Genomic DNA, 14106 nt, shown 5'->3' with positions numbered 1-14106 from the left:
AGGAGGCTGAGGAGTCTGATTCAGATGTGATACGAGGGGATCCCAGAGCATTCAAGCCCAGACTGGCCTGCTGTCCTTTGGATTCTCACACTTAGGAGGACAAGGGCAGGAGTGTGACAGGTGGCCCGTGGCAGCAGGGTGGTTTCCTGGGTGTGCAGACTGCATGGTCGCGCTGGGCCCGTGCTCCGGAGGGCCCCTCGCATGGTTCAGTGCTCTGCTGCTGCCACGTTGAAATGCTTCATTTTCGAACAAGTGATCTTGAGTTTTTGCTTCGCACTGGGTCACACAAGTTCTTTAGCTGGTCATGCCCTGAAGACCAGAGGAAGCCGGCGAACAGAGCAAGGAGGTAGACACAAGGGAGACCAGTGTCTTCTGCTGGCCTGTGCGAAAGTGGACACGAGCCACCCAGGGGTCTGGAGAGAAGGCAGCTGGGGGCAGGTGGGAACAAAGTCTGTGAACTCGGGGCAGGGACAGGCATGTCTTCACTTACTCACAAAATGCCTCTACTCCCAGTCGACCCACTGGCTGAGCATTTGTGGGCATCCTGGTCCTGGGAGGCTAGCTCACCCCTTTCAGTGGCCTCTGTGTACTGGAGCCTACCAGTAGTATCTCTGCTCTGCAAACAGGAGAAGGTTCAGGGTGTGCAGGGCTGGGGTCCCAGCTCGCCCCTCCATGCCGTGGAGCAAAGAACTGAGGGTCTGCCTTGAAGTCCAAGGTCATTCTGGAGCCAACAGGGAATCTTAGAGGAGGCAGCGACTGTATGGACTTCATTCCCTTCGAAGCATGTATCGTCCAAAAACTGTAACTGGGGTTGAAAAAGCTTCAGGCCAGTCAGGGCTGGCACACCTCTAAATGCTTCCCTCAGATGGTTTCTGGAAGCTTCCATGTATTGCCATTTATATTGACGCATTTAATCATTGCAAAAACCTTGCAAGGTGGGTAGGATTATCCACAGTTAACCGATGAGAAAACAGAGGATTGGAGATTTGTAACTTAATCAGTAGCTGGGCTGGGGCTGGATCCAGCCTGGTCTGTGTCCCCCAGAAGTTGTGCCCTTACCCGAGTTCCCTCCCACCTCCTTGACGAGGGGGAGGGACGGGGACTGGGACCTCGGGGAGCAGAGGCGGCCCGTGCTGGCCTGTGATGATTTGAAGGCAGACGTCCCGGGATTTGCTTCTGAGTAATATTCCACATGAGACACGGCTGTTTGCCAGCTCATGAGGACTGTCACCTGTCTGTGACTGAGCCAAGACTCAGGCATTTGGGGGCTGGGGGAGGGAAGCAAACCTGAGGCTGGTGCCGAGTCCCACTCCCTCAAAACAAGCCGGCTCTTAGGCATTGAAAGGGGGCCATGGAAGAGCAAAGTTCCTTTTGCAAGTTTACTTTCTGCCTTTTTATTATTTTTATTTATTTATTTATTTATTTATTTATTTATTTATTTATTTATTTATTTAAGTAGGCTCCATGTGGAGCCCAACTTGGGGCTTGAACTCATGACCCTGAGATCAAGACCTAACCTGAGGTCAACAGTCAGATGTTTAACTGACTGAGCCAAGCAGGCACCCTATTTTCTGCCTTTGAAAAATCCCTTTGCGAGCAGGTACAGCCACCGTGAGAGGAAAGTAGGCTCCATGTGGAGCCCAACTTGGGGCTTGAACTCATGACCCTGAGATCAAGACCTAACCTGAGGTCAACAGTCAGATGTTTAACTGACTGAGCCAAGCAGGCACCCTATTTTCTGCCTTTGAAAAATCCCTTTGCGAGCAGGTACAGCCACCGTGAGAGGACAGAGTGGGTGCATTCTGGGCACCTAGGCACAGGCAGGGCAAAGGCACGGGCTCCTAAGAAATCCAGGACAGGGACCCTAAACTCTTTCTCTGGCCCCTGGTACCCGCCTGCGAGGGGAGCCGGATCAGCAGGCTCATGCCTGCTAGCACCCACCCGTGGCTGCTGTGGCCTGGTGGCTCTTGGGGACTGGTGGAGACCTCAGAAATGCGAGGTCCTCTGAGCCGCTGCCCCAGTTCCCTGGGAGTTTGATGAGCTCAAGGCCCCAGGCAGGAGGTGGCCTAGTATGCAGGTGTTACCCTAATTTGTGACTTTTTCAATGGAATAAACGCAAAACGGTAAGGAAATAAACAGGAAAATTAATAACATCGCATTCCTATTCATCCCTCCCAGAGTGGCCCCAAATTTGCTAACTGCTAACATTAAATGACACATTTGGATAGAGTAACGCATTTTTTTATGGTGATAAGATACACCTAACGAAATGGACCGTTTTTACCATTTTTGAGTTCAGTGGCATTGAGTACATCCACACCACTGCGCATCTGTTTGCAGATGGAATTCTGCGCCCGTGAAATGCCGACTGTCCTCCATCCCTCTGACAATCACTGTTCTACTTTCTGTTTCTATGAATTCGATCACCCTGGGGCCCTCCTATCCATGGAATCATACAGTATTTATCTTTCGTGTCTGCCTTATTTTACTCAGCACGATGTCTTCAGGGTTTACCCATGTTGTAGTATATTGCAACACTTCCTTCCTTTTTAAGGCTGAATAATATTCCATTGTGTGGACAGACCCCATTTTGGTTATTGATTCTCCTGTCGATGGACACGTGGATTTCTTCCACCTTTTGGCCATTGTGAATGATGCTGCTGTGAACAGGAGTGCATGCTGTAAAGTACTGTATCCTGGAGGGCACTGCTGGCGTAACCCGTTGTGCAAAATTCTGGGTGCAGAGTGTCCTGAGCTTTGGAATTACGGGTGCTCAGGTGGAAACACTGGATGAAGTCAGGCTGCCTGGGTTCCAGGCCCCACAGCCTGGGAAAAGCCCACCCCCCCGGCCCTGGCTTTACTGTCTTTGTCTGTCTGGTGGGATGGACATGATTGTTGATGAGTGTCGGGGGGGAGCTCCCCAGATGCCGCTGGCCCCCAGCCACACTGGAGGAGACAGGCTGGTGTCTTCTTCCGTCTGAGAGCTATTATTATAGTAACAGTAGTGATGACTGATTTGAGATGATGCCGGAGAACAGGATGTGGCTTTGAAGGGGGCTGTGTCTGGGGGAGCCCAGACATGATGCTGGATGTCTGTGTCGTCTGCCCCCCCAACCCCACTGGGGATGCAGCCTCGTGGGTGGCTGATCAAGTAAACTGGCCTTCCTATCCTCAGGTCCAGCTGGGAGCTCCCAGACCTCCAGGAGGGCAAGATCGAGGCCATCAGTGACTCAGACGGGGTGAACTACCCCTGGTACGGCAACACCACGGAGACGTGCACCATTGTGGGCCCCACCAAGAGAGACTCCAAGTTCATCATCAGCATGAACGACAACTTCTATCCCAGCGTCACGTGGGCCGTGCCCGTCAGTGAGAGCAACGTGGCCAAGCTGACCAACATCTACCGGGACCAGAGCTTCACCACGTGGCTGGTGGCCACCAACACCTCGACCAATGACATGATCATTTTGCAGACGCTGCACTGGCGCATGCAGCTCAGCATCGAGGTGAACCCCAACCGGCCCCTGGGCCAGCGCGCCAGGCTGCGGGAGCCCATCGCCCAGGACCAGCCCAAAATCCTGAGCAAGAACGAGCCGATACCGCCCAGCGCCCTGGTCAAGCCCAATGCCAACGACGCTCAGGTCCTCATGTGGCGGCCCAAGTACGGGCAGCCGCTGGTGGTGATCCCGCCCAAGCACCGGTAACAGCCAGGGTGCCCTGCTAGGCTAGACTCGAATAATCACGCTGCTCCAACAACACCCACACGGACTCTTCCGTCATTCAGCAAAATACAACCACTCTACCTTTTCGAGCGGGCGGATCTCACTGTGCAAATGCCCCGGGATGGCCTCCCCCAGCCCTCTTGGCACCTGCTTCCTTTCGGGGACGGGGAGGCCCGGCCGGGACACCCAACCCCACGTCCCCCCTTCACCTTGGGTCTCCTTTCCTGGCAATTCCAGTCATTCACTTGCAAGACTCCCCGAAACAACTGCTTTTTCAGTTCTTCTTCTCCTTTTTTTTTTAAACACCTCTTTTAGAGGTTCAGGGGCAGGAGGAGGCCGAGCTGGTCATGACCCTGACCGGCAGCTGCTGCTGCTTGGTGAGTGGCGGCCCCCGTGGCAGCTCCCCTCGTCGTCCTCCCTCACGCGGCCTTACGTAGACTCGCTTTGCCAAACTTTTGCCTTAAGCTGAATTTAAAGGAAAAAGCCCAAAACAGACAAAGAAAGCAGGATCTCTTTTCTACTGGACTGTTCATCTTCTGCAAGAGGTGAGGGAGGGTGCAGGGGGACAGATTGAGGCCTAAAACCAGCTGCTCATTCTTTCGTTTCAGCAGAAACGAAACCAGAAACCAGACCGACCGCCTAAAGAGCCCCTTCTCTCAGGCTCGGGTGGAAACCGCCTTCCCCATACCTGTGGAGAAGGTATCTGTGCGCTCCCACGGCGGGGATCTGCCGGGGCCGCTTCTCTCCTCTCTCTTCTGGCAGCCTTAACTTGCCTGGGGCGGACCTGGGAGCAGAGAGGGAGGGTTGAGCCCCGGGGGTTCTCGCCATCTCAGTCCTCAGCACCCAGCCACAGATGGCTCCTCAGGCACATCTAAGTGTCGTGTGGCTCTTCCTTTTCTGTCCACACTGGCCCCAAATGCCTGGAGGGCTAGCCACCTTGAGCCAGATGTAGTTCGAAGGTAAGAAAGGCAGGCAACTTCCCTCCTGGCTCCTTCTCAGGGGATGCCCCTCCCAGGCGCTCTGGGAGAAGCTGCAGACAGGCTCTGGGCGCCAGTGTTGGCAGTGGGGGGAAGCTGCCCGGGGGGGCACCCGAGGATAGGCGGTCCTGGATCTAGGGAAGCCGGGGAGGCCATTAGCAGACATCCCCCGCTGCTTATCCTCAAGGAAGCAAACGAGGGCCTCAGGCTGGCGGGGGTGACACGGAGCCGTGGTTGACAGGCATTGGGGCCGCTCTGGAGGCTGGTCGGGACAGTGTGGCCAGTCTGGAGGGTCACCATCCCTTGGGTCCAGGGTCTTCTAGAGCCCGAGGATGGTCCTGAGCGACCCCAAGCTTTCTTAGTAATGTCTGCCTTGAAGGACAGGGGTGGGGGGACACCCTACAGAAGCCCCCTTCCTCAAGCTTGCCAACCCCCACAGTACTTCACCTGGCCCTGCATTCAAACTTAGACCCAAGCACAGGAAACCATCAGAAAAGAAAAATAATTCATTTCTGCTGCAGATGAGCCACTTGTTAGGAGTCCCAGTGACAAGGTGGGAGGATGTGGGTCACCTTGCTCTGCTCCTTTACCCACGTGGGATTGTACTTACTCCAGGGGTGCTTAATGTCCCGTCTGTCTCCCACACCCTGCTCCTGACAGCGGGCCCGCAGCTATCCTGGGACAACTGGACCGGAAACATGCCTGTGTCGCCAGCACCAGCGTGCTGCTTGGGGAACCCCTTTGTCAGGTCCAGGACCTTCCCCCTGGAAACTGCCTGTTCCCCTTGGTGTGTACGGAGACCCAGTCACCCAGGAGGCCACAGCCTCGAGTGAGGGGGATGACGGGTCCCAGCTCTACCTCTGGGGAAGGGACAGGGAGGGGCCAGGCTGACAGCATCCTGCTGCCATGCATAGGACCTGGCCTCCTAATGGAGCGGCCCTTCTCTGCACTCAGGTCTTTCTTGCACTAAAAAAGGAGGAAGGGCCCTGGGCGAGGGGTCAGGAAGCTAGAGTTCGGGTCCCGGGCTTGGTCGTCACTAAGGGATTCTCACTGCGCTAGGGAGTGGGAGCAGGAGAGGGCAGTTTAAGGAGAGGTCCTGAGATGTTGGGGGCAGAGTCCCTCAAACACAGCCCTGCTGAGAGTGAGCAAGCTCTCTTGCCAGGGACCAGCGCTGTGCCCACTGGGAGGGGGCGAAGCTGTTCCGACTACCTCCCCCGGCCTGCCGCATGCCTGGGCCCCAGCTCACCTTGCTCCCTGACTCACCCCGCCTCTCCTGCTCCCCTTTCTCTCTGTCCCTCCTGGCCTTTCTGAAGATGGGGCTGGAAAGACCGTGGAGAGGCTGCAGGCCCGCCCAAGGACACCGGGCTTCACTGGGGTCTGGTCCCTGGGCCTCCTCCCTGTCAGGAGCACAGACCCCAGGCTTCTCCCATGGGTCCCCAATCCCTCTGGTGTCCCCCTCCCCTGGCGTGGACACACTCCTCCAGCAATAAGGACCATCCGTGGTCGTGGAGAGTACTGTGAAAACAAACCAATGCACTTACCAGGAGGCACGAGACTCTTGAAGAACATGTAAAATTAACCTTTTTAAAAAAGAAACAACGAATATTCACAAAGAGAAATAAAATGTAATTTTAAAGTAGGCCTGGCTAGGATCTGGATATTTCTGAAGTGGTGGTTCATTTGGGGGTTGATGGCCTTGTGTTCCGGCCACAGGAGTGAGCGTATTTGGAGGGGGGGGTCACTGTTCACGCATCCCTGGCTGGTGCCCCGGGCAGCGGGCCTAAGGTGGAGGCAGGACTTGGAGGCAGCTTGGCTTTTGGCAAACAGTAGAAACCCATGTGATGAGATGCCCACAGGCTTGCAAACCTGTCTTCACACGGAGAAACGGCTGCCAGGACAGTGTCAGTCTAGAACATGGCTCTGTGCCTTGCCCTTGGCCAGTGGCTGACAAAAGGGGGTGGCGTGGAGTCAGGGCCCTCATACTAAACACTTTCTTCTAATGAGAAATTTCTTACGAAAGGACGGGACGTGGGTGAGCCTAGAAGTCCTCGAGTGGGTGTGGGCCCTGAAGGTGGACCATGGAGTCAAGCAATTTGCATGAGTTCGGGTATGACACTGAGCCCCTCTGAACCCCCTTTACCTTGTACGGAAAGTGGGGATTCTCCAAGTCGCTGCCTCCCAGCTGACACGGTGAACACACGCTGTTCTCCTTGGTTTCCAGGTGTTAACAACCCAGGTGTTCTTAGGGTCCCCATTTCACAGATGAGGAAACTGAGGGACAGCAGAAGTCGAGAAGCTGCTCAAGACCACGCAGCTGGGAAGAGGCGGAGTCGATCAGAGTTTGAACCCTGGCCCTGGAGCCCAAACCCTTATCACTGTATATCCTCAATCCTGGCTTGTTGCTACAGGGCATACGTTTGTTACTCAGGAAGTATCAGTGACTACTAAGAAGGCCCTGTGCCTTTGGCTCTGTACATCCCGGGCTCCCCAGGCAGGAAATGCCTTTCTCCAACCCCCACCCCCCCGCCGAAGGTTTTGTGCAGTAGTCAGTTCCCTGATGCCCACAGTGAGCCCGGCTCGCTCCCTTTGGGGAGGGGCTGCCTGGTCGGCTGCAGACTACGGGCTCATCCTCCAGGGCTGCCGGTGGCCCTCTTGGCATTGCCACGGAGGACAAGGGGTCCCCATTCGCTCTGGGCATCGGGGATTTGATTTCTTCTCTGGGTTTTCCACATTGCAACAACCCAACGGCATTCTGCATCCTGTCTCCTGGGTCTGAGACACCAAAGCAGGAAATTGCATAACAGGCTCCGCTGGCCGCCCTCCACCCAGATGGCTTATGGGTGGTACAGTTCACTGTCGTGGTTTGGCTTTCGGTTGTGGAGTCGGCTCCTGAGCTCTGCCTGTGAGAGAGCATGGGGTGCGTGTGTGCATGTGTGTGTGTATGTACGTGTGCACACGTGAACAGACAACAGGGGTGCGGGCCTAGCCAGTGGCAGGAGAAAGCCGAGCCGGATCACATCAGGATAGAGCCAGAGTTGCTCAGGCATTCGAGCCTTCAGGCCAACACGCACCCGAGGACACACAGACAGCAGCGTGCTCGGGGGTGGGGGGTGGGGAACATTCTGGAGCGGAACATGCCAGGAGGGTGGCCGTGAGTGAAGAGGATTCCCAGTGGCATTTAGTCAGAGTGGAAGCCCTCCCGCCTCTCAGACTGATAGCAGGTTAAATTTAGAAGTCCCAGACTGGGATGAGACAGAGACACCAGACTCGAGCCAGCTGTCGCAAGTTCCCCGGCCAGAGCGGGGCCTGGGAGAGCTGGCTCTCAGGGCCAGGCCAGGCTCGCCTGCCCCATGATGCCAGAGAGAAGCAGGCACGCCGTGACCCCACACACAGCCTGCCTGTCACCTCTGGTCACTTCTGGGGAGAGTCCAGCCTCTGGACTCGGGCTCACTGTTGGTCAGGTCTTGAGGCCACAGAGGAAAGCCCCGTTGTTGAGCCAAGAGGGATCCAGCTCAGTGGGAACTGCAGAGAGGCCATGGCTGGAGGCGCTCTCAGGCCCCGGGACATTTCTATCAGCCCACATGTTCTTTCTCACCTCTGGCTTGATTTCTCTCTTGGTCATCATCTGTCCGGCCCGGTTGGCCCCACAGACACTGTTTCCCACCTGGCTGGGGTCCAGGCATCGGATTAAGGCAAATATTGGAGGAAGCAGCAGGTTACTGTGCACGCACACCATCCAAACGGACCCACCCACATCAGCCACAACTAAGTCCTGCAAAGACGCACACGCAGAGTGAGCGCTCCAGTGCTGGAGGGCCCTTCCTGCCACCGCTGAGTGCATGCGAGTACAGGCGAAGAAAGTGGCCCTGAGAAGGGGCCACGAGACTTGCTAGCGGTCACTCAGCTGGGAAGTTGCAGAGCTGGGCAGGTTTCAAACAGCCGCCTGTTGACCTTGCTGGGTCACTGCTTTTTTGGCTACACCACTCCCGGCCTCTTCACACTGCAGTTCTACCAGACTGCCTGTCCCCGCTCTTCTGCGGACTGCCACGCAGAAGGCCCTGAGCGTGGGGCTGAACGTGACTCATCGGCAGGCCTGCTGACAAGGGAAGATGAAAAGTATTAAATGCAAGAAAACGCATCTGAGCGGATGAGCTCCGTCTCTGCGCTTGTGTCCAGAGAGGCCAACATATGCCGCTGACGTGGGTCCAGGCAGGGCCTTCCCCACTAGGCCTTGCGGACTGGAAGGCAGAAATGGGATTTGTTCGTCTACCGGCCTGAGCCCAATTTAGCTTTAAGTGCCACTGCCCTGCTTCATAGTTTATGGTCCCCTTTTAATCAGATGACAGGAGGCGGCGCTGGGTATTCACGGCAAGTGAGACGCACTTAGAAAGCCTGCGCTATTCTTGGCTGCCACTTGTCTTGCTGAGTGAGGTCGGCTGGTTGCCTGACCTCGCATGCCTGAGTTTCCTGGTTGGCAAGCTGGGACACGCACGCCTAGCTCGCCCTCCTGTCCAGGCCCAGCAACGCGCTGCAGCTGTGAACCCTGCCCGCGGGGCTGCCTGAGGATGACCATACCGAATCGGGGCTTCCACAAGAGACCAGCGATGCCCCTCCTTCAATATGGCAACATCCAGACAACAGGCCTTGGTTATTCAGGAACCTGAGACCCTCATCGAATGCAGACTGGGTGCCAGCCAGCCAGCCAGCCAGACAAGAGGACTTCAGTGTTGTTTCCACGGCTGTATCGAGCTAGAGTTCACAGATCAAACAGCTCACCCGTTTAAAGTGCACCCCCCATTGGCATTTAGTGTATATGCAGAGCTGTGCAGCCAGGACCCCAGTCAATTTTAGAATGTTTGCATCACCTCACGGGGAAACCCTGCACCTGTTAGGTACCATCGTCCCCGACGCCCCAGCCCAAGCCACCGCCGATCTCCCTTCTGTCTCCGTCCATGTCCCTACTCGGGACGTTTCATGTGAATGGAGTCATACCATGTGGGTGGCTGTGCCTGGCTCCTTCCCCTCAGTACAGTGTTTTCAGGGTTCCCCTGTGTCGTAGCGTGCATTGGCACCTCCTTTTCGACAGGTGTACTTCTGACCATCTCCTGTGTGTGAGGCCCTTTGCTAGGTGTTGGAGAAGCAGCGCTTTGGAGCTTATGGTCTGTGGGAGCAGGAGAAAGAGTCTGCAGGGGGCCGGCTGGCCTGGAGGGTAGGAAGGGGGGACCCAGAGGATGGCTGGCTCCTGGGCACACAGCAGGTATGAAGGAAATTTGACCTATTAATGCTGGTAAGCCCCTGAGACTCAGTCTTCTCATCTGCAAGACGGGGCTGTGGTGCTCCTCTGGCAGGGAAGGAGGACTCAGGATGGGCAAGCACGGCCCTTAGCCCAGGGCCACAGGTGTTAGCTGTTACTGACCTTGCAACTGGATGTAAAAATGATTTTTTTCTGCCCCATGCTGGATGTGCCGAGGGATCAAGGAGCACTTTGGCCAGCCTTGGTCCAATCCCCACTCAGGCACGTAAGGGAGACGGTGTGGGGGTGGGGACGAGGCAAGAGAAGGGCTGCCCTACAGAGGGGGCGGTTCACGCACCAAGCGTTCCTTGGGGGTGCCTGCTTCACTCCAGCCGGGCCCGAGCGGACGGTCTGGGCCAACCCAGCTCTGTGTGGGCTCGGCCTCTGCCCACCAGGTGCTTAAGGCTCAGTGAACGTTCCCCACCACCTCGCCTGTTGGAAATGATCCCGAAGAGCTTAGAGGCGTGGTCCCCGCATCAGTGCTGGCTCCACCGCCGGCCCCCTTGGCTCGGGGGTTCACTCTAAGCTTCAGCAGCGTCCATAGCTGGGAATGTGGGTGGTCCATTATTTATCATGACTTGTGAGAACATGCTGGTAGAACTGACCTTTGTAACCATGTTTGAGTGCGCAGTGCTGGGCCATTCATACACGTTGTGCAACCATCACCACCCTCCGTCTCCAGAACTTTGTCATCTTGCACAACGGAAACTCTACACTCACCAAACAGCGGCTTCCCTCTCCCCAGCGCCCCGGCGGATGCCGTTCTACTTTCTGTCTCTGGATTTGACGACTCTGGGGACCTCCTATCCGTGGAATCACAACTTGTCTTCCTGGGACTGCTTCTCTTCACCACACATCAGGTCCTCAACGTTCACCCACGGTGTAGCACGTGTCAGAATGTGCTTGCTTTCCAAGGCTGGCTATGACTCTCAAGGCGTTTCTGTCTGAGGCCCTGGGTCTTGACGACCCAGAGGCCTCCTGGGATTACAGCCTAGTCCCCGCTGCTCACAGTTGAGTCATCAGTACGCCAGCAAATTACAGAGCTGCGTGAGGAAGTCCACGTGTGGTTCATTTTGGAAGACTTCCCTCCCAACTGGTTAAAATAATAAAATTCCAAGTGCTTAAAGAGATAAACTTGTCTCATCTGGAAAATTCACTTATCTGGAAAACGCTCGTTCCCACAAAATGAGGCTATTTCTATGCATGAATGAGGAGGTAGGAGTAGGAGGAAGCATTCTGGGACGTGCTGTAGGGCAGCGGGACTTCAGAGTGAGCTTTGAGAAGGCCCTTTACCGTATTCTTGGGGGCAGGCGTAAACTCGAGCCTCCGCAGTCCTTTTAATCTGGACATGGCTCCTCCCGAGATGTGGCGGGGATAGGAGAGGGACCCAGAGGCTGCGGCCAGAGTGCTCCCCCTTGGCCAGCAGCTGATGTCCTCATCATGGGCTCCTGGCAGAAGCACCTGCCCCGATGTTCAGTGAGCACTCAGTGTGGCTGCAGATCTGGCTGTCAGCCATGGAAAACGAGCTGTCTTTGGGACTTCTTCTGGAACCTCTGATCAGTGAGGAGTTCTGCACTGCGGGGCCTCGGAGAATACGCCTGGCAGCTGGCGAGGTCTGAGCACCAGGCACCAGCCTTTCGCTGCCGAGCATGGACTGAGTGGCTAACGTAGCACTTTGGATGTTGCTATGCGTGAGGTGAAGGGATTCCCCTGTAAACGGCCTGCCACTTCCTGTAAAGGTTAGCGAAGGGGGGGCCAGCACGGCCTCTGCAGCTGTGCTCTTGACAGCACCACACCACAGTGATTCTGCCGCATGGACCTGTTCCATCTCCTTCCGATGCATGAAGAGAACCCAACCCCCGGCTCCTGACAGGAAGCTGATGATTCTATAGGAATGATGGGTGTGACAAACGGTAGCGGGATTGGCATAACCGGTGGTTTGATGACCAGGGAGCCCAGGAAGTTCTGAATCCTGCCCACTTCCTTTTTATCTGGACAGGGGTCCTGAAATGCAGCCTGAGAATCCAGACAGCTGAGCCCTGCAGAGAATCTCTCCTGAACTGCCTCTTCACCTTTGTCAAAAATCAATCATATAGCTGGGGATCTATTTCTGGACTTTCTGTTTTGCATAACTTGATCTCTTTATCTTGACACCAATATCACGTGGTCCTAAATACTGTACCTTTATACTACGTCCTCCAACTTTGTTTTTCTTCTTTGAGGTTGTTTTGGCTGTTACGGGTCCTTTGCATTTCCATATGAAATTTAGAATCAGCTACAAAAACAAAAACAAAAACAAAAACAAAGATCATGTTATCTGTGAATGAAGCTTAATTTCTTCCTTTCGAATCTGGATGCCTTTTTAAAAAAGATTTTATTTATTTGAGAGAGAGATAGCAAGAGAGGTAGCGAGAGAGAGCAGAAGTGGGGAGGAGAGGGAGAAGCAGGCTTCCCATTGAACAAGGAGCCCAAAGCAGGACTCCATCCCAGGACCCTGGGATTACGACCTGAGCCGAAGGCAGACACTTAAGCAACTGGTGCCCATCTGGATGCCTTTTCTTTCTTTTTCTTGCGTTAGCGTATCGGCGAGATAGACAGAAGCAGTGACAGTGGCCATGCTTGCTTTGCTCCTCATCTAACATTCTTTCACCATTACGTACGATGCTAACAGTAGGCTCTTCCCAGATGCTCCTTATCAGGCCAAGAAGTTCCCTTCCACTTCTGTTTTGCCAAGAATTTGTCAGGAACAAACATTGGATTTTATCAAATGCCTTTTCTGTATCTATCGAGATGATTATATATTTTTTTTCTTTTTAACTCTGTTCATGTGAATTGTATTGATTGATTTTCAAATGTTAGGCCAACCTTGCGTTGCTAGAATAAATTCTACTTGGTCATTATGCATATCCTTTTTATACATATTGGATTAGGTGGCTAAACTTTTGTTAAGAATTCTTACAACTAGGGGCACCTGGGTGGCTCAGTTGGTTAAGTGTCCAACTTTTTCTTTTAAGATTTTTATTCATATATTTGAGAAAGCAGCGTGCAAGTGGGGGGAGGGGCAGAGCCCCATGCCGAGCTCAATCCTAGGACCCTGGGATTATGACCTGACCCTAACCTGACCTGAAGGCAGACACTTAACCGACTGAGCCACCCAAGCGCCCCAAGTGTCTGACTCTTGATTTTGGCTCAGGTCATGATCCGCAGGTTGGGAGATCGAGCCCTGTGTCTGCCTGCTTCAGATTCCGCCCCTCCCCCACTAAAAAAATAATGTTTACATGCATCTTGGTTAGTGATTTGTTTGTAGTTTTATTATATATCTTGGTTGGGTTTCGGTATCAGAAGAACGCTAGCCTCATAAAATGAGTTGGGAAGTATTCCCTTCCCTTTAATTTTCTGGAAGAGTTTGTGTGTCATTGTATTATTTCTTCCTTAAATACTTGGTAAACTCACTGGGGAAGCCATTTGGATCTGGAATTTATTTTATGGGAAAAATTTTTTTTAAAGATTTTATTTATTTATGTGACAGAGACAGAGATAGAGACAGCCAGCGAGAGAGGGAACACAAGCAGGGGGAGTGAGAGGAAGAAGCAGGCTCATAGCGGAGGAGCCTGATGTGGGACTCGATCCCATAACGCCAGAATCACGCCCTAGCCGAAGGCAGACGCTTAACCGCCGTGCCACCCAGGCGCCCCTATTTTATGGGAAAATTTTGATGATAAATTCAATTCCTTTCATAGCTATAGGGATTTATCTGTTTCTTCTTGAGTGAACTTTGGTGATTTGTGCTTTTCAAGAAATTTTTCCACTTTGCCTAAGTTGAAGTAATGAATAAGGATATTCATAACATTCCTGATTATCCTTTTAATACCTGAAGAATTTGTAATGATGTTACCTTTCTCATTACCGACATTGGTAATTTGTGTCTACTTTTTTTTCCCCCTGATCAGTCCGGCTAGAGGTTTATCAATATAACTGATTTTTTCAAAGAACCAGTTTCACTGATTGTTCTTGTCTTGTTTTGTATCCTATTATATTCATTTTGGCTCTGTTCTTTATTATTTCCTTTTTTTCTGACTACCTTGGGTTTCGTTCACTTTTTTTTTTTTTTGGT

At 53.7% G+C, this 14106-nt stretch overlaps 1 protein-coding gene across 1 annotated transcript in view; it reads left to right on the top strand.

The window, feature by feature from the left end:
* Window positions 1–6338, top strand: part of FAM78A (family with sequence similarity 78 member A) — a 21230-nt gene extending 14892 nt beyond the window's left edge. Inside the window, exon 2 of the mRNA XM_002915211.4 lies at window positions 3176–6338. Within this exon, the coding sequence (XP_002915257.1) occupies window positions 3176–3704 (529 nt within the window). The 3' untranslated portion in view covers window positions 3705–6338. The remainder of the gene's footprint in view (window positions 1–3175) is intronic.
* The last annotated feature ends 7768 nt before the right edge of the window (window positions 6339–14106 follow it).

This window comes from Ailuropoda melanoleuca, chromosome 7, assembly GCF_002007445.2.
Source record: "Ailuropoda melanoleuca isolate Jingjing chromosome 7, ASM200744v2, whole genome shotgun sequence".
Classification (NCBI taxonomy): domain Eukaryota; kingdom Metazoa; phylum Chordata; class Mammalia; order Carnivora; family Ursidae; genus Ailuropoda; species Ailuropoda melanoleuca.
This window is presented reverse-complemented; position numbering and strand designations above follow the sequence as displayed.